The sequence below is a fragment of the Jaculus jaculus genome, chromosome 2, assembly GCF_020740685.1.
Source record: "Jaculus jaculus isolate mJacJac1 chromosome 2, mJacJac1.mat.Y.cur, whole genome shotgun sequence".
NCBI classification, from domain to species: Eukaryota; Metazoa; Chordata; class Mammalia; order Rodentia; family Dipodidae; genus Jaculus; species Jaculus jaculus.
In genome coordinates, this window is record NC_059103.1 from 164,736,850 (window position 1) to 164,757,117 (window position 20,268).

A 20,268-nucleotide genomic window follows, 5' to 3' on the forward strand; every position below is an offset into this window, starting at 1 on the left:
CTCGTTGTTTGTTACTCAGTGCTCCATTCACCAGGTGAGCTGGTCGGCAAACTTCCAAGAAATTCTTGTCTCTGCTTCCCCTGTGACCACAGGTATGCTGGGATTCCAGAAGCCAGCACAGCTTCCAGCTGTTACATGGGGTCTGAGGTACTCACACTTGTGCGGCAAGCTCTTCATCCACCGAGCCATCTCCCCAAATCCTAATGTTTCATTTCCAACATTGAAGAATGTATGTAAGAAATCAAACCACTCCAAGAATTCTTATTATATTTACAAGCTGATCTATTATGAAACATAACATACTATTTTAAATAATACCATTAGTTTTCAAAAATTAGATTTAATTTCTGTATTCATTTTTTAAAAGAAGCAAAAGAGTATATTATAAGTAATTTTTCATTACATGGTAGTAGCTTGATTGGTTATATTCTGAAAAAAGAATGACACATTTTCTCTTATTCTTTCAAGAAATGGATCTGTAAGACTTAAATGCTCTCCAGATGAATGCTTCCATTGCTTCAGCTGTGACATAGAAAGAGGCTTCCGGCAGTTCGCTTTCTGGTGATGCGGACCAAGCTGGCATGGTCTAGAGATGGTCAGTTTTTCCACAGAATCATCTGAAATAAGTAAAACAAGGAAGAACATCCCTGAGGCCATCCAGTATCCCACTGTATACAATGCTTTTTGTTTTATGATAATGAGTTTACCTGATTTATCACAGTTCAGGTTAAAACACTCAGTTCATTCATTCCTTCTACAAATACTGATAACTTACTATGTGCTTACTTCACCATCAGAAGCAAATATGGTGAACTAACACAGACATGGTTTCTGAATTCAACAATTTTTATAGTCTAATAGGGAAGATATAAACAAACAGTCATCCAAAGAAGTGTGCTACAAGTTCATGATCTTTTATATAAAACATGGAATGGCACTGAGGATGGAGCTTAGTGGTAGAGCACTAGCCTCGTATGTATAAACCCTGAGTTCTAGTTCTGGGACAAATAAACAGATGATCCTGAGGCCAGATATGTTCCCAAATTCAAAAAAAGAATTGAGCCAGCATTCCTTTAATTGAACTCATTGATATTCTGTAGTAAGCCATACTAATAGTCTTATCAAATGTAAAGGTTAAAGACTACTGATAAGCTCAACTTAAAGTCTTGCCATCAAATATTTTTTTTTCCAAAATTTATGAAGAAAAACAAATCTTTGTGTTGTTTGAACTTTGAGAATTCAGAACTGAAGAAAGTGGGGAGCTGCATTACAAAGAAAAGTAAAATAAAGATGCAGGGGATTATGTGTACATATGAAAACAAAAAACTGGGCAGTTGCTTACAGAGCCTCACTTCTAAGCCTGCCTGCCTGCTTTTCTGCATTTTGACTTGAAACACATAACATTGCCTTCTTTTTGTTAGTTTTGGTATGTTGTGTGATGTATGCATGTGTGTGTGTGTACAGATGCACACACCCTTTGTGCACACTGGCAGCCAGAGAAGATATCAGGTGCCTCCCTCTATCTCTCCACCTTATTTCTCTTAGAAAAGACTCTCACTGAATCTAGAGCTCACCATTTTTCAGTTAGGCTAGCCAACCAAGGAACCTGAGAAATCCTCCTGTCTCTATCCCCCTCAGCCCTGGATATAGACATGGACACCCAGGCCTGGGTAGTGGGGGTCGAACTTAGGACTTCATGCTTGAGCTGCAAGTGTTTTTAACCACTGAGCTATCTCCCAAGCCCTTTTCCCTTTCTCTCACTTCTTTGGATACCAGCTAAAATCCTAAGCATGCCTGCTCCAACACTTGGGCATTCTTAATTTTTCTCTAAAGATCACCCATCCCCCATGCAGCTGCTAGTAGACTTATTTCAAGTCCAAAAGATATGACTTTCCTTCTTCTGATCCACATCTCTCCTCCCAGCAGAGATTTATAGCTTGCCTGTGCTGTTGTTTTCTCTCCAATTATTAATATGGTCCTCAAGCTCAAAAGGGTGGGGGGGGGAGTTGGAGAAATGGCTCAGGTGTTAAGGCGCCTGCCTGCAAAGCCGAATGACCAGAGTACTATGTAATTCCCCAGTACCCATGTAAAGCCAGATGCATAAAGTGATGCATGCATCTGGAGTCTGTTTGCAGAGGCTATACTTGCAGGTAAATAAATAAAGAATATTTAAAAAGAAAAAAAAAAAGATTAGGGAAGGGGAACAGAGAGAAGGGAGGGGGAGAAAAGAAAGATGAGGGAAGAGGGGAGGGTAAAAGAGACAAGAAGATGACCTGGTAAGGGCTCTATGAGGATATGTTTTAGTAAGATTTAAGATATGTAGAAACAAGAACTTGAAGAGGAAGAGAGGCAAAATGTTCCAAGAGAAGTACAAAGACCTCAAAAGGACAGGGATATTAGCTGAAAACCTGCTAGGACTGAAACAGAACTAATGCTTCCAGAGCAAAAGTGAAGAAAAAGGCAGGAAAGGCAAGTATTTAATGGCTGGGTCACCTAAAACATGACAAATCCATCTCCCTTTCCTTGGGGCATGCAGCCACATTTCTCAGTCTTCCACAGACTCTGTCCCCTGGAATATGATTGTTCACTTCCAGGCCTGGCCTATAAAAATCCCTCTTCTTTTCTTTCATTGCTGCAGGTGACCCTTGAAGAGAACTCTATCTGAAGTACAAGAGGATGGAAAAGCCTAAAGTGGAAGACTGGGTCACCAAATCACCTATAAAAGACTGTTCAGCTGGGTGTGGTGATGCATGCATTTAATCCCAGCACTTGGGAGGCAGAGGTAGGAGGATTGCTGTGAGTTCGAGGCCACCCTGAGACTACATAGTGAATTCCAGGTCAGCCTGGGCTAGAATAAAACCCTACCTCAAAAAAAGACCGTTCACTAAATGCCACATGACCTGCTTATAAGTGAGAAATATATTTCTAAGCAGCGTCTGGTGGCATAGGAACACTGATACCAGCTACTCAGAAGGTTGAGGCAGAAAGACACCAGTTTAAAGCCTGCATGAGCCACAGAGTAAGTTAAATGCAGCCTGTTCTATTCAGAGAGACCGTCTCTAAAATAAAAAAAATAAAATAAGAAGACTAAAAGATTTCATAAGAACGATACAAAGATATAAAGTAAAATTTGACTGAAAAACAAGAAACTTGAACTTATTATCAGACTTTAACAACTTTATATAGCAAATACATTAACAAAGAAATAGGTTATTAATTTTAAAATGGGCAAACAGAAGCTAGGTATGGTGGCACACACCTTTAATCCCAGCACTCGGGAGGCAGAGGTAGGAGGGTTGCCATTGAGTTTGAGGCCAACCTGACACTACATAGTGAATTCCAGGCCAGCCTAAGCTAGAGTGAGGACTTACCTCAAAAAAACAAAAAAGGGGGGGTGGGTAGAGAACTATACATATACTATGCTATATTTTCTAACAAGGAAAAAAAAGGGCTGGAGAAATGGCTTAGCAGTTAAGCGCTTGCCTGTGACGCCTAAGGACCCCGGTTCGAGGTTCGATTCCCCAGGACCCACATTAGCCAGATGCACAAGGGAGCGTACACGTCTGGAGTTCGTTTGCAGAGGCTGGAGGTCTGGCATGCCCATTCTCTCTCTCTCTGTGCCTCTTTCTTTGTCACTCTCAAATAAATAAAAATAAACAAAAACTTTTTTTAAAAAAGAGAGCAAGAATACATCCATAGTGTTTACACAGACATATATATATATATATATATATATATATATATATATATATATATATATATATATAATGTTGCCCAAAACTAATAAAGGTAGTTTCTTAAAGACCACAAATTAGGCAGAAGGGTACAGTAGTAGGAGGAGTTTTCATCATATAAATTTAAATTTTTAAACAGTTCACCTAGGTTAGGGATATAGCATAGTGCTAGAGCTCTTGCCCAACATGCATGAAGCCCCAGATTCAATACTGCCACCCCAAGAGGTTCAACTAAATAGGTGAAAAATATATTACCAATTCAAAAAATTACTGAAATTTTAAATCTGTAAAATAAAAACTTGATCAGGTAACAATTTTTTAATTATATGACAGAACTTCAAACTAAGTATTAAGAGACAACATGGGGCTGGGGAAATGGCTTAGTGCTGCAGGTGTTTGCCTGTGAAACCTAATGACCCTGGCTCAATTCTCCAAGACCCACATAAGCCAGATGCACAGGGGCGCATATGTCTGGAGTTCATTTGCAGTGGCTGGAGGCCCTGGCATGTCTATTCTCTCTTTCTCTCTGCCTCTTCTTCTTCTTCTCTCTCTCCTTCTCTCTCTCTCTCTCTCTCTCAAGAAATAAAATATTTTTAAAAAGAGACAACATGATTTTCATATAAAGAACCATTTTAAAAAGGATCATGGGCTGGGGAGATGGCTCAGTGGTTAATATGCTTTCTCAGAAAGCTTAATTACCTGAGTTCAATTCCCCAATACCCATGTAAAAGCTAGATGTACAAAATGGCACATGCATCAGGAGTTCATTCTTAGTAGCTAGAGGCCCTGGTGCACCCATTCTTTCTCTCTCTCTTCCAGGCATGATGATATCCTCCTTTAATCCCAGCACTTGGAAGGCTGAGGTAGGAGGATAACTGGAAGTTTGAGGCTAGCCTGAGACTACATAGTGAGACCCTACCTCATTTCAGTATATGATCTGGTAATCATATGCCAGATCATATCCCAAATCTTTATAATTGCCAAAGAATTCATATCATAGGCCCTATCTCTCACTATAGTGGAGAAATTCTGAACTTACTAAGAAAACTAAAATGAATTTTATATAATACCTTTTAAAAAATCATGAATAAAAGGAGAAGTAATAGTGTGGTGGTTTGGTTCAGGTGTTCCCCAAAAACTCATATGTTCTATGTCCCCAGCTGGTAGCAATCTGGAGATTGGAACTTCTTGGAGTAATGTATTGTTGGAGTGGACTTATAGGTGTTATAGCCAATTTCCCCTTGCCAATGTTTGGCATGCTCTCTTGCTACTGTTGGCCACTTCATATAGGCCAGGAGGTGATGCCTACCCTCTGTTCATGCCATCATTTTCCTCTGCCAACATGGAGCTTCCCCCTGAGTCTGTAAACCAAAATAAACCCTTCCCTCCCATACGATGCTCACAGTAGGTATATTCTGCCATCAACACAAAGCTGATCACAACAGTAAACTGGTACTAGAGGAATGGAGTTGTTGCTGCTAGAAACCTGACTGTGTGGCTTTTGGCCTTTTGGAACTGATTTGAGGAAGGAATATGGGTGTATTTGAAATTTTAGCCTAAGAGATGCCTTGCAGTACTATAAGTATAGGTTGATTGGACCATTCTGGTCAGAGTTGAAAGATCTTAATACAGTAAGACTACAGACTGTGAGGTGTGGCTTAAAAAGGTGAGAAAGAACTTTGTTGGAACTGGTCTAGAAGCAGTTTGTGCAAAAGACTTACTGCTTTCTGTCTGTCCATGACCTGGGAACTTGTGCAGGGTTGCTTTGTGTAGAAATGGACTGGTGTGAGCATATGGATATGTTACAGAAAGAAATGAAATCTTTGGGCTGAAAATGATGTCCACTCAACTGCAATTGTTTTAGAGATTACTTCAAACTAAACATTAAGAGACAACATGATTTTCAGAGAGATGGCTTAGCAGTTAAGGCACTTGCCTATGAAACCTAAGAACCCAGGTTCAATTCCCCAGTACCCATATAAGTCAGATGTACAAGGGGGCACAAGCGTTTGGAGTTCATTTGCATTGGCTAAAGGCCATGGCATGCCTGTTCTCTCTTTCTCTATCTGCCTCTCCCTCTCTCTCTCTCTGTCAAATAAATAAAATAAAATAAAAATATTAAAGAGACAACATGATTTTCATACAAAAACAAGAACCATTTAAAACAATGATAACAGGCTAGAGAGATGGCTAGTGGTTAAGGAATGTTGCAACCATTAAGACTGGGCCAGCTAATCTGCATTGGCACAGCAGGTAGAATGCAGACTCTTGAAGTAAGGGGCCTAAATGCTGAAGGAATGTTCTGCTCTTCAAACTCAGATTTATTTCCCCCCTGGATTAATACATTGGTAGCCCACCTAGTACTAAGAGAGGGTCACTGAATTTGCAACATGGTTTTGTTTTTTGGACATGGCCATAGGCAGTGTGAAACAGGCTTGCTGGATTACTTGCATGGAGGCTCATTGGAACCATGTGTAAACTGTGGGTTGCAGCAGAGACCCAATGGAGATGCCAGAACTATGGCTGCCAAGGAGAGCTGTTAGCACTGGATAAAGTTTTCTGGGACTGTGAGTAGCCTAGCTGGAAGAGCAGAACTGAATACCAGAGACTCATCGCTAGTTAGAATTATTGCACTTGGAGAATCGTCACTGGTTAGAGTTGTCAGACTGGGAGACGTGTCATTGGTTATAATTATTGGATTTGGAGCTACAGAATTTGATGTCTTCCCTGTTTGTTTTAAATCTTGTATTGGTTCAATTTGTACTTATTATGCCCAATGCTATCTTTTGTAGTGCGAATATTTATTCTGTGCCATTGTGGGTTTTTAGTTTTTGTTTGTATTATGGCTCAGTTAAAAGACCTTGGACTATGGGGATATTTGAACATCATTGGGATTGATAAAAACTATAAAGGCTTTAAAGTTGGACTGAATGCATTGCCATTTTACATCATGGATGGTTATCAATTTATGGGGGTCAGGCGCAGAATGTGGTGGTTTGATTCAGGTGTCCCCCATAAACTTATGTGTTCTGAATGCTAGGTCCCCAGCTAGTGGCAATTTGGGAATTGGAGCCTCCTAGAGGTGATGTATTACTGGGACTGGGTTTATGGCTGTTATAGCCATTTCCCCTTGTCAGTGTTTGGCACACTCTTCTGTTGCTGTTGTCCACCTGATGTCAGCCAGGAGGAGATGTCCAGCCTCTGCTCATGCCATCATTTTCCCCTGCTATCATGGAGCTTCCCATCAAGTCTATAAGCCAAAATAAACACTTTTCTCCCACAAGCTACTTTTGGTCAGGTGTTTTCTGCCAGCAATATGCAGCTGACTACAACAAACAGAAAAAAATAAGATATTCAGAATTAAATAAGGGTAGAAATAAGAAAAGACTACATATCAATATTATGAGATTGGCTTAGAAGAAAATTTAGAATGTAAAATTCCCACTTTAGAAGTTTGAAGAAAGCTAAGTACTAAAAAATTATAAAAAGAGCATTATATTACATATAAGAAAATGGAGAGAGAGGACATAAATATTACTAAAACCAAAATCCAAGTTTATAACCCTAGCTACTGGCTACTTGGAAGACTGAGGTAGAAGAATTACAAGTCTAATACCTCCAGAGTGAATACTAGATTATCTTGGACAACGTTGTAAAACACTGCCTCAAAATAAAAACTAAAGAGATGTACCTCAGTTGTAGAATGTTTGGCTAGCATGTTTAGGCCCTCAGTCCAATCCTCAAATACAGCCAAAGAGGAAGGACAACAAAAAAAGCAGCCTACATGCCTATAATCCCAAAACTTGAGATGCTCAGGACAAAAGATGTTGAGTTCCTGGTCAGCTTGGGCTACATAGTGAATTTGAGGTCATCCTGGCCTACTAAGCAAGACCCTGACTTGCCTGGGCTACAGTGAACCCTACCTTGAAACATACATACACATATACATATATATACATATACATACATATATACATATAAAATCATTGTACTTGAAATGCAATATAGTGGCTTCAATATAAATGTCCCCCATAGCCTCAAGTTTGTTTGTTTGTTTTTGGGTTTTGGGTTTTTTTCCTTTGGTTTTTTTGAGGTACAGCCTTGCTCCTCTAGTCCAGGCTGACCTGGAATTCACCACGTAGTCTCAGGGTGACCTTGAACTCACAGCGATCCTCCTACCTCTGCCTCCCAAATACTGAAATTAAAGGCATGTGTCACCATGCCTGGCACACCACAAGTATTTTTTAAGTATCTGTATGAGACAGAGATGAAGGGAGGGAGACAGAGGAAGAAAAGGGGCACTCAAGGACCTCTAACCACTGCAAATGAACTCCAGAAGCAAGTGTCACTTTGTGTATCTGGCTTACATGGGTATTAGGAAATCGAACCTGGGTCCTCAGGTTTTGCTGGCAAGCACCTTAACTGCTAAGCTAACTCTCCAGTCCCACCTCAAGTATTTTATTTTAAAGATTTTATTTTTATTTATTTATTAGAGACAGACAGAGGGAGAGAGAGAGAGAGAATGGGCATGCCAGGGCCTCTAGCCACTGCAAACGAACTCCAGATGCATGTGCCACCATGTACATCTTGCTTACATGGGACCTGGAGAGTCGAACCTGGGTCCTTAGGCTTTGCAGGCATGCATCTTAATCACTAAACCATCTCTCCAGCCTCTCACCTTAAGTATTTTTGTTTATTTTTATTTATTTATTTGAGAATGACAGACAGAGAGAGAAAGAGGCACAGAGAGAAAGAATAGGCACATCAGGGCCTCCATCCACTGCAAACAAACTCCAGATGCATGTGCCACCTTGTGCATATGGCTTATGTGGGTCCTGGGGAATCAAGCCTCGAAACAGGATCCTTAGGCTTCATAGGCAAGCACTCAACCACTAAGCCATCTCTCCAGCCCCACCTCAAGTATTTTTTTATATTTTTTTTGTTCATTTTTATTTCTTTATTGAGAGTGACAGAGAGAGAGAGAGAGAGAGAGAGAAAGAGGTAGAGAGATAGAGGTAGATAGAGAAAGAGAGAATGGGCACGCCAGGGTCTCCAGCCACTGCAAACGAACTCCAGATGTGTGTGCCCCCTTGTGCATCTGGCTAACATGGGTCCTGGGGAATCGAGCCTTGAACCGGGGTCCTTAGGCTTCATAGGCAAGCGCTTAACCACTAAGCCATATCTCCAGCCCCACCCCAAGTATTTTTGATTAAGCTTCCCACTTAGTCTCCAGCAGGCAGAGGCCCACTGGTGGATCACTGGGGATGGCAATTAATTCTATACTACTGTGTGTTCAGAGCCAGCTTGAACTAGATGTCCCCAACAAACTCATGTGTTCTGAATGCCTGGTCTCCAGCAGATGGTAATTTGGGAGATGAAGCCTTGCTAGAGGAGGTGTGTTGTTGATCATGGGCTTAGGGATGTTATAAGACAGTTTCTCCCTGTGAGCGTTCAGCTTACTCTCCAGCTACTGTTTTCCACCTGCTGTAGAAGAAGTGATGTTCAACTTCTGCTCATGCCATGCTTCCTGCCATCATGAAGCTTCCTCTTGAGATTACAAGCCAAAATAAAAACTTTTCTCCCATCACCTGCTGATGGTTGGGTGTTTTGTCCCAGCAACAAGAAGGTAAGTACAACCAAAAAAAACCAAAAAAACAAAAAATAAATAGGTACCAATGGAGTGGAGTCATTACTACTAGAAACTTGACTGTGTGGCTTTTGGTCTTTTGTTTTTTTTTTGTTGGTTTGTTTTTTGTTTTTCAAGGTAGGGTCTCACTCTGGCTCAGGCTGACCTGGAATTCACTATGTAGTCTCAGGATGGCCTTGAACTCTCAGTGATCCTCCTACCTCTGCCTCCCGAGTGCTGGGATTAAAGGCTTTTGGTCTTTTGGAACTGATTTACAGGAGGAATGTGGAAGGATTTGAAACCTTGGCCTAAGAGGTGCCTTGTAGTGTTTCTTTCTTTCTTTCTTTCTTTCTTTTTGTTGTTTATTTTTTTTGGTTTTTCTAAGTAGGGTCTTACTCCAGCTCAGGCTGACCTGGAATCCACTATGTAGTCTCAGACAGGCCTCGAACTCACAGTGATCCTCCTACCTCTGCTTCCCGAGTGCTGGGATTAAAAGTGTGTACCACCACGCCCTGCTCCTGCCTTGCTGTGTTGAAGGCACAGTTTAATGGACCATTCTAGTCAGACTTGAGAGACCTAAATACAGTAAGACCTATAGACTAAGCAGGCTTAGCTTATAAGGTTTCCCTTATAAAAGTGAGTTTTGTCCAGACTGTGCTAAAGGCACTCTGCATGAGAGGAATGCTGCGTTCTACCCGTGTCCACAGAAGGGTTGATTTTAGAAGAAAAGGATTAGTGTGAGCAGATGGATATGGCACCGAAAGAACTGAAAGTTGTGTAGGAGACAGCACCATTCAGCTGCAACTATTTGAGAGGTTGCCGCCATTGAGACTGGGCTATCTATTCTGCATTGGGACAGCAAGAATGATACTGACTCTTTTGAAAGTAGGGCATGTGAATGTTGAAGGAATGGCCAACTTTACAAAGTCAACTTTATGCCCTGCTGGATTAACAAATGTGGTAGTCCACCTGGTACTATGGAAGTATAACAAATGCAGGGGGGGAAAGTCATTGAATTTTCAATATGATTTTTTTTGGAAATGACCACTGGGCAACGTGAGGCAGGGTTGGAGCCCCTGCACAGAGACCCAATGGAGCCTTGAGGATGAACTATCAGTTGCAGTGGAGGACTTTTTCAGATGTCAAGACTATGGAACAGCTGCCAAGAAGACCTGCTACCTCAGGAAGGAGTATTCCCTGGGCTATAAGCCCCAGCTGGAGGGGTAAAATTAGAACTGCAGAGACCTTGTCACTACTTATAGATGTTAGACTTAGAGCTATAGGATTTGATGCTTCCCCTGCATTCCCTCGTTCAATCTTTCCTTGTACTAACTAATGCCATCTTATATAATATGAATGTTTACTCTGTGCCATTTTGGTTTTAGTTTTACAGGCTCACAGTTAGGATACCTTCTATGGGAACTATGGGAATGTCTGAATGCTGTTGGGACTGATAAAAACTATGGGGACTTTCAAATTGGACTGAATGCATTTTTCCATCTTGAGGGTCATGAGTCTAAGGGGTCCAGGGGAAAAGTGTGGTGAGTTGAATCAGATGTCCCCTACAAACTCATGAATTCTGAATGCTTGCTTCCCAGTGATAGTAATTTGGGAAGTGAAGCCTTATTGGAGAAGGTGTTTCTGGGGAAAGCTATGAGTGTTATACAAGTTCCCCTTTGTCAGAGTTCAGCTCACTCTCCTACTGCTGTGGCAGAGGTGAGGTCCATCCACTATGTAAGCCATCATGTAACTTCCCCTCAAGACTATAGGCAAAAATAACAACAACAAAAAAAAAACTACTTTCTTCCCATCAGCTGCTGTGAGTCAGGTGCTTTGTCCCAGAAATGTGAAGGTAAATACAACATATTACTAAATCTATATATAATTATGCATCAGCATATACATGTATGTATGTATGTATGTATGTGTATGTATATATATATATATATATTTGTGTGTGTGTGTAAATATATACATATATACATATATCTATATATCATCATAGAAACACATATATACACACAGTACATCAGTTTCCTATAGCCTAACAATATAATTTGTTAGTGACTTTCAACCACAGGGAAATATTTGATCAACTCCTAATCCTTACCTACTTTCTTTCTAAAGAGTGTCCAAGACTGGACAGTTGACATTTCAGAATTATATAAACAATACTAGTAGATCATCAAGTACTGTGGGAAGTATAGCTGCCTATTCTAAGTATCTCACAAAGTCTGACCCCATTATGAATAAGTCTATACAATATAAACAAATAATATAATTACTCTATCAAGTTTTTTAAATATCTTATTATGTACTAAAGGTATGGAGAGAGAGACGGCTAGAGAGAGGAAGAGGCAGAGAGAGAGAATGGGTGAACCAGAGTCTCCAGTCACTACAAATGAACTCCAGATGCGCGTGCCACCCTAGGTTTCACAGGCAAGTACCTTAATCACTAAGCCACCTCTCCAGCCCAGGTTTTATTTTTTTAATGAAATAGTAAAAAGACTAAAATCCATTTTTCTCACTCTGTAACCATTGTACTAGACTTTGAAGGATTTTACTGTGTAAGTTAATTTTTCACAACAGATCCAGAAATAAGAAACAGAGAACCAGGCTCTACTGAATGTTTTCTCAAAAATGTACCTAGCAGTTGCCCTAGGAACAAACAGAACTAACATATACAAATATTTTAAAGTTATTCCTTAAATATTTTCAAAAAGAGAGAAACAAACTTTACTATGGTAGCAGAATTAAACATAACTAACCTGTATGGTCTTTTCCTCTTGTACACTCACAGTCAAGCAGATCATGAGTAACACAATGTGAACTTTCATGTAATGTGAACAAATCTTTAAGTTCTTCTACTGAAAACTGAATATGTTCAGATGACTTGGCTAGGTCTACAACTGCCCCAGAAAGACCTTGTTTACTGATCTGTCTTTGATAGATCTTTTCTTCTATTGTACCTGAAAAGAAGACATTGATTAGATTTCCTTCCTTTTATGTCTGTTATTTTCACTGGGCAAAATATCCTTATTACCACAATAGTTTATAAAGCAACACATTCCAAACACTGAAGTGAAGACTAACACACACAAAAAAATGTTTTGTTTGTTTGGTTTGGTTTAGGTCTCACTCTACTCCAGGCTGACTTGGAATTCATATGTGGTCACAAGCTGGCCTTGAACTCAAAGCTATCCTACTTCTTCCTCTCAAGTGCTGGGAGTAAAGGTGTGTACCACCACATCTGGTCTAACAAAAATATTTTAAGAGTATTGTATTTTTGTCATATTGAAGGTTATTACCTGTAGTTAGGAGTCTGTAAATATGTACAGGATGTTTCTGACCATCTCTCCATACTCTAGACATAGCCTACAAGAAATAAATGAGAATTCTAAGTACAAAAGAAAACAATAGTCTTTGTCATATAAACAATTTTAAGATATATTTTAAGACTGGGAAATCTGGATTTTAGTATAACTTCAAAAGCAAAGTCCATGGCTGGAGAGATGGCTCAGTGATTAAGCACTTGCCTGTGAAGCCTAAGGACCCCAGTTTGAGGCTCAGTTCCCCAGGACCCACGTTAGCCAGATGCACAAGAGGGTGCACGCATCTGGAGTTCATTTGCAGTGGCTGGAGGTCCTGGCGTGCCCATTCTCTCTCTCTCTCTCTCTCTCTCTCTCTCTCTCTCTCTCCCTCTTTCTCTCTCTCTGTCACTCTCAAATAAATAAATAAACAAAAAACTTTAATTAAAAAAATAAAATAAAAAAGCAAAGTCCAGGCATGCTCAAGCATGTCTGCTTCACTGACAAAGATAGGAAGGGTTGAACACTCCCTGAGGCATGTAAAATACCTGCAGAGGGTCATGCAACAGTGACAGCATATAGCTTGATAAATATGAAAGAGCAAGTTTGGACATCCAGAATATACTAAGTACAGCATGAGCATGCAGAGTCCATTCAGCCCAGGTAGCTAATGATTCACCCCTGAAAAATCCTTAAGACATCTGCAGTCAGCTCAGGCTCTAGCTAGATCCCTAGAATTTAAGGATTAACAGTGGTACTGTGCAGTAAAAGGCTGATAGTCAAACCCTGCACATTGCAAAGAAAAGCCTGACCTCCAACTAATATAGTAAGGGGGACAAAAGATACTAGGTGCTTATGCTCTTGAGCCTGTTACCCACAGAGTTTCCTTCCCTTGTCCTGTTAGCAATATATGGAATGTGCCTGACCCCTTACCTTATCACAAGGGAAAACCCCATCAGGTATAGGATAATGCCAAGATGTTTGATCATTAGTTGTTACTATACAAACTGGCCATTAATACGCAGTTTACATGAGGAAAATCCCTTAAATCATGACATAAAGATTTCAAAAAAGTAACTGTCCTGGCCAGGTGTCATGGCACATACCTTTAATCCCAGCACTTGGGAGGCCAAAGTAGGAGGGTTGCCATGAGTTCGAGGCCACCCTGAGACTACATAGTTAATTCCAGGTCAGTCTGGACCAAAGTGAGACCCTACCTCAAAAAAACAAAAAACAACAACAACAACAAAAAGTGCCTTTCTCAGGCAACCTGAATCTCCAGAATCAATGCTGTTCCCTTCTCAACTTTTTTTCTTTCCAATTAATATCTAGAAGTTCATACTAAAATCTTTGTTTTTATTTCTATAATCCATCTACCAGCTCCCTTACATCTAGTATCACACCTAGCTTCATGTGGTATAAATTTGATTTCTGCAGGGGTTAAAGATGGAATAACTCATTGGTCAATCATACAGGTGTTCCATGCCTATAGAGCTGATCCTTTACAGGGCTGAACCTCAACAAAAATTCTGGACACAATCTTGGGTGAATGTTACTGGTCAACAATACCCAATATGTGTCAATACTCATCTGTGTTGAGATCTCTGCTGGAAAGGATAAAAAATGAACATGTGCCTTGTCCTGCCCCTCTCCCCAGACTGTCTATACATGTTTTTCCTTTCCTGGTTTTATAATATAATACAATACAATACATACTGTGACTGCAGCTTCGTTTCTCAGTTCTATGATTCCTAGGAAATCATTTAATCTAAAGGTTGTCTTAGGATCTCATAATGCAAATAGCATCTGACATATTTATATAGATATGTAAATCTACAGGTTTAAATCTCAAAACACATGAAAATGGACTATAAAATGAAGAAAACAATGGCTTCTCTACTAGCTTGCAAAATAAGTTAATTTCATACTGTTATTGTAAGCTGCACACACTGATCACAGCATTCCTAACATGCCATGAGCATCCTGAAAGCCTAGCTGGGCAGTGAATTGGTCTTTAAGGATATAAGACTTCGTTTTAAATCCTGGTGTTGCCTCTTATAAGCTACAGGAACTAGGACAAGCTTCTATTTCTTCATCTGTAAAAAAATGGAGCTATTCATATCCATGCCTGTAGGGATGTTGTGAAGATTAAATTGATGGTAAACAGAAAGCAATGAGCAGAGAACCTGCTACAAGATATGAGTTTAATATGCAAGTTATCTATATATCAATGCATCATCTTTGTGTTCTTAGGCATTCAATAGTGTCTACTTCATGCATAAACATTCTTACCTGGATATCAGTGGCTGGATTCCAATCAATATCATAGAGAATTAAATGAGATCCTCCAATAAGATTAAGTCCTACACCACCAGCTTTTGAACTTAACAAAAATATAAAATCAGAAGAATATTTACTATTGAAGCCATCAACAATTTGCTGCCTTTGAGAGACTGGTGTTTGGCCATCAAGTCTTGCACAATTATACCCATGATGCTTGCATACTTCTTGTAAAATATCCAAGGTCTGTCTATAGTTGGATACCAAAACCACTCTGTCAATAAAAAAGAAAATTTCCTTATATAAAAATTTAGGCAACATAATGAATTTTTTTAGTTGAAGGAAAATATGATCACCAATATTTATAACATACAATAATGACTTTATACAATTAAAACAGAGGTATTTAAGATCTTTTAAGAAAGCAGAATAAAGATCTTTCTATCGTCTTCATTTCACTCACACTAAAAAGGGATGGAAAACAAACAAAATACAAAAATGAACACAAATGCAAGCTCTATCCTTCATAAACAAGGAAATGCTGGTGAAAATAAAAAGAAAGCTGGATGAGGTGGAATACACCTTTAATTCCAGCACTTGGAGGCAGAGGTAGGAGGATTGCCATGAGTTTAAGGCCACTCTGAGACTACATAGTGAATTCCAAGTCAGCCTGGGCTACAGAGAGACCTACCTTTAAAAACCAAAATTAATTAATTAATTTAAAAAAGAGAAAGTAAAGCAGCAAATGACCTACTTTAGAAGAGAACAGAGAAAGTGAACCTTTCATCCAAAGAATAAGATGCAACAGGAACCAATAAAAGTTTATTCATAACAATGGATCTTGCTAAGATCCATCTTACAAGAAAAGACTTTAGAGTATTTGTACACAGAACCCCAGGCCCTACCCTAATGTAATCAATGGATTTGGGGGTGTTGTTTGTTTGTTTTCTTTTTTTTGAGAGAGAGAGAGAGAGGGAGGGAGAGAGAGAAGGGGCATGCCAGGATCTTAAGCTGCTGCGAGCGGTCGAACTCCAGATGTGTGCACCCCCTTGTGGGGCATTGTGACATTGCATGCTTATGGCATGGTGCATCTGGCTACATGGAACCTGGAGGTTCAAACATGAGTTCTTAGACTTCACTGGCAAGTGCCTTGACCACTAAGTCATCTCTCCAGCATAATTTGTCTTTTTTAAACAGAGTATTTATTCTATGGAGAAAATAATTCAAAGAAACAAACCAGGGACTATAGGGACAGGATACTGTGACAAGTTATGATGAAAGCCTGGATACTGGAGGGTTATTCTCATTTTCCTGCCAGCTCCCAGAATACTAGCATCCAGCTACATCCCAGCCAAAGGAATATTACTGAGGATTCTTCTATGAACAAGTTAAGTGACACCAAGGAAAGTATCTAAGGATAAGAAGTACCAAATAAAAGGTCAGCTAGCTGCTTGACTAGCCAATGAAGGCCACCAGTCAACAAGCCTTGCCTATATAAGCAGTGTTTAATCAGTGTGTTACTTCCTTATTCAAAAGGACACTGTGATGGTAAAGTTCTATTATTAACTTGATCAAATTGGGAATGCAGAGACATGCCTCTGAGGCAGGTCTGTGGGGTTGTTTCCAGGAAGAAGTGAAGGAGAAAGTCCTTCCTCCAGAGTGGGCAATCCTTTCAGTGGTGGACTATACATAAAGCTCCAAGGGTACATACTCCTTTTTTCGCCTGTCTACTCAAGCAACTCATTGGCAAGTGTTTTTGACCTGGCTGCCCTTACTACTCACACATGCATCTACCCTGTTTCAATTATCCTTCCTCGACAGTGGAATCAAGTTTCATCAGGCTTCCAATGTGAACTAAAGACCAGCTCTTCAGGAATCCTCCAGACATTCCGTGCCAGATTGGGACTGCTAAAGCACCAAGCCTTGTGTATACTAAGCAACTACATGGCTCCGCTATGCTTAAACCTCCAAACAGCTATTGTGGGACTGCACAACTTGTATCCTGTATGCTAATCCAGTAAATCACCATTTTATCAGCTCTGTTCCTCTAGAGAATGCTGACTGATACAGGCACCAAGGACCAGCTAATATCTGAAGTTAGCCGACAACATGAAAAAGACAAACAAAAACAAACAGGAAAGTTTCTCACCACTCTGATAAGATACCTGACATAAACAAATTAAAGAGAAAAAAGACTTATTTTGTTTTCTGAAGGTTCAGTCTATAGTGATTTGTCTTCATGTTTCTGACCATAGTAAGGCACTACATCATAGCAGCAGGAAGGAATGGCAAAGGCTGTTCACTTGCAGCCAAGAAGCACAAACGAAAAGAGATAAGGAGCAAAATATCCTGGTCTACCTTTAGTCACCTACTTTCTGCTGCTGGCCCTACCTACTAAAGTTTCCAGTGCCTCCCAAAATAACATCACCAGCTGGGAGCCAAGCCTTCAATATAGGAGCCCTTTGGAAGGGCACTTCATATCTGAACCTAAGACTGAGTAAAGCACACGATGGAAGAAAGGGAAGACAACGTTTTTAAAAGGCCATATCCAAAACTAAAAACAAGACAGCATTCACAACAGAATTCAGAGCTAGGGATAGAGATCAATGGTAATTACTTAGTGGCACACAGCAAAAATAAAAAAATCTCCATTCATTAACCCTTGACCAACAACTATCTTCCCCAACCCTCAGAGAAGGGAGCAGAGAGATCCAACTAAAAAGCAAAAATACTATTACTACTACTAATAATAATAAATACAAATAAGGGCTAGAGAGATGACTTAGAGGTTTAGGTACTTGCCTGCAAAGCCAAATGACCCAGGTTTGATTCCTCATTACCTACATGAAGCCAGATGTACAAGGTGGCACATGCGTTTGGAGTTCATTCACTGCAGTAGCTAGAGGCCTTTTTGTGCCCATTCTCTTGGGCTCACTCTCTCTCTCTCTCAAATAAATAAATATTAAATAAAGAATTTAAATTAGGGGGTATATTTTCTATAGCTATGGTAGTTTTCAATAAGTATTTTTTTGTTTTGGTTTTTTGGGGGGCAGGGTTTCAAGGTAGGGTCTCACTCTAGCCCAGGCTGACCTGGAATTCACTGTGTAGCCTCAGGATGGTCTCAAACTCACAGCAATCCTCCTGCATCTGTCTCCTGAGTACTAGGATTAAAGGTGTGCACCACCATGCCTGGCTAAAGAGCTTTAAAAAGAAAGGAAGGAAGGATGGAAGGAAGACAGAAGGACAAACAGGGCTGGAAAGATTGCTTAGTGGTTAAGGCACTTGCCTGTGAAACCTAAGGACTCAGGTTCTATTTCCCAGGACCCACATAAGCCATATATATAAGGTGGCACATGTCTCTGGAGTTTGTTTGCAGTGGCTGGAGTTCCTGGAGCACTCATTCATTCTCTCTGCCTCTCTCTTTCTCTCTCTCTCAAAATAAGTAAATAAACAAATAAGATATTTTTTAAAAAAGAATTAAAATTAGTGGTGGCTCACACCAAGAATCCCAGCATGTGACAAGCTGAAGCAGGACTGCTATAAGTTGGAGGCCATCCTGGGACACATAGTAAGTTTAGCCCACCTCTGGCCACAAAGGAGACCCTGTCTCTTCATTAATTAACCCAACACTTTGACTGTTATGGTTGGAAGTGGAAAAGCAAGTCCTGAATAACTTCCAGATACTTTGCTTGCATTCATCAGACTCATAAAAGCAACATGCATAAGTTGGTTCTAGATATCTGAAGCATGAAGGACATCAAAACGGACTCAGATAGCTATTTAACAAAAATAAGGATGTGGAGATTAGAAGAGAGGACTGGACTAGAGATACAGACTTGGAATCAATGTTACAAGGGTGACAGTTGAAAGTACAGGAAACAGAGATCATTCAGGAGGGGTGCTGATGGTGAGATGGAGGCAAGAGAGAAAAACCCCAAAGTTTGCTGACATTTGACAAGATGCTAAAGGAGAATGATAAACAGGTTACATGTTACACACCTAGAGCTAGGGTGTTTTTTTAATATCCAGATATAGTATTTGGCTTTTCTTAAACAAAAGGTTACATATTATTTTAAGTTTACAAAATACTGTGCTATAACTATACACCCAAAGAATGTTCTTTTAGTATTTTCTTAAAGAAGGGAAAGGAGAGGCAAACAATAGTGTCAATTAAAATCCATGAAAAAATAATAACCCATGAGATAGGAGTGAGCTCTGCATATGAAGTAAGGGCAGGGGCTCATGATGAGTGCATAAGCTCTGCGTGATCATGTCGTCCACTGGTCTGAAGGGACATGCAGAGGGCATGTTGGCCTCTCAGCGATTCAGCCTGTAATGTGCACTAAGAATATACAGTCCGGTAAAGGGCACCTCAGTATCCAGTTCCTGCCATAAGTCACGGTCCTAGACCAAGCAGCTGGGCGGCAACCCTCTCTCCTGGAATACCTGTCACCTGGGAGTCTTCCACTCTTTCCTTAATAAGTCTACTTTCGCTTTGCTCACTCTTTGGTCCTGCTCCTTATTCTTCATTAGTGCAAGACAAAGAATTCCAGAGTTACTGGCTCAAGGAGCTCTGGTGACTACTGATCATCTGGCATCTTGCCTCCCTGGGCTAAGTACATCTAGCAAAGAAAGTCTCTGCTACCTTCAGAGAGCCTACACTAGCTACAGGCAGTTTATTCAACTGTTCTCTTACTTTTCAGAGGGTCGAAGCTCATGGACAGCTGCTAAAAGCTTCACCAGCACCTGTAGTTTTCCTGACTCACTCTCAGCAAACAAGAAAGGGTTGTAGTCAGCTGGGAACGCATGTAGCAAGCCTCTGTATAGATTCCTTTCTTCATTTTCATCAGTTGGGCTACATTCTTTATTCTGTTCAAATGATGACAGTTAAAACAAGCTTGTGTTAATTTTTGCAATAAGGAGAAAAAATACTGCTAAAATTATAGATGTAGGGGTTACAATTTTATCATTTGTTAGAAACAGACATCCTACTACCTTCATTACTGAGTGGTTTAACTGTGGTCTCCTAATAGCTGCCACCTTCACCTGGCTGTAGTGTCTGTCAGATGTAAACATAAAGGTAGAGAGCAGAAAAGAAAGCAGAGGAAAACAAAGGGCAAGCAGTAATGCACAACAGTTTTCTTAATGGTATCAGTTTCTCCTGGAAAATATAATGTCACTAACAAATAAACACAGAGACTTAGTCTTATAACATTTTTTGTTTATCTTACCAAATTAAGAGGGGTGATGGAAACAGTATTCTATGTTTTGCTGGGCTTCATGCTCAAAGGATTAAATTTTTACTACTGTATATATTCTA

General features: G+C 40.1%; 1 protein-coding gene across 4 annotated transcripts in view; it reads right to left on the minus strand.

Moving 5' to 3' along the window:
* Positions 1-399: 399 nt before the first annotated feature.
* Positions 400-20,268, minus strand: part of Rad54b (RAD54 homolog B) — a 140,234-nt gene continuing 120,365 nt past the window's right edge. For all 4 annotated transcript variants that reach the window (XM_045144691.1, XM_045144692.1, XM_045144693.1 and 1 more), the window contains exons 11-15: positions 19,645-19,817; positions 14,961-15,222; positions 12,669-12,735; positions 12,129-12,329; positions 400-617 (exon numbers count right to left, since the gene is read on the minus strand). In XM_045144691.1, the coding sequence (XP_045000626.1) occupies positions 400-617; positions 12,129-12,329; positions 12,669-12,735; positions 14,961-15,222; positions 19,645-19,817 (921 nt within the window). The remainder of the gene's footprint in view (positions 618-12,128; positions 12,330-12,668; positions 12,736-14,960; positions 15,223-19,644; positions 19,818-20,268) is intronic.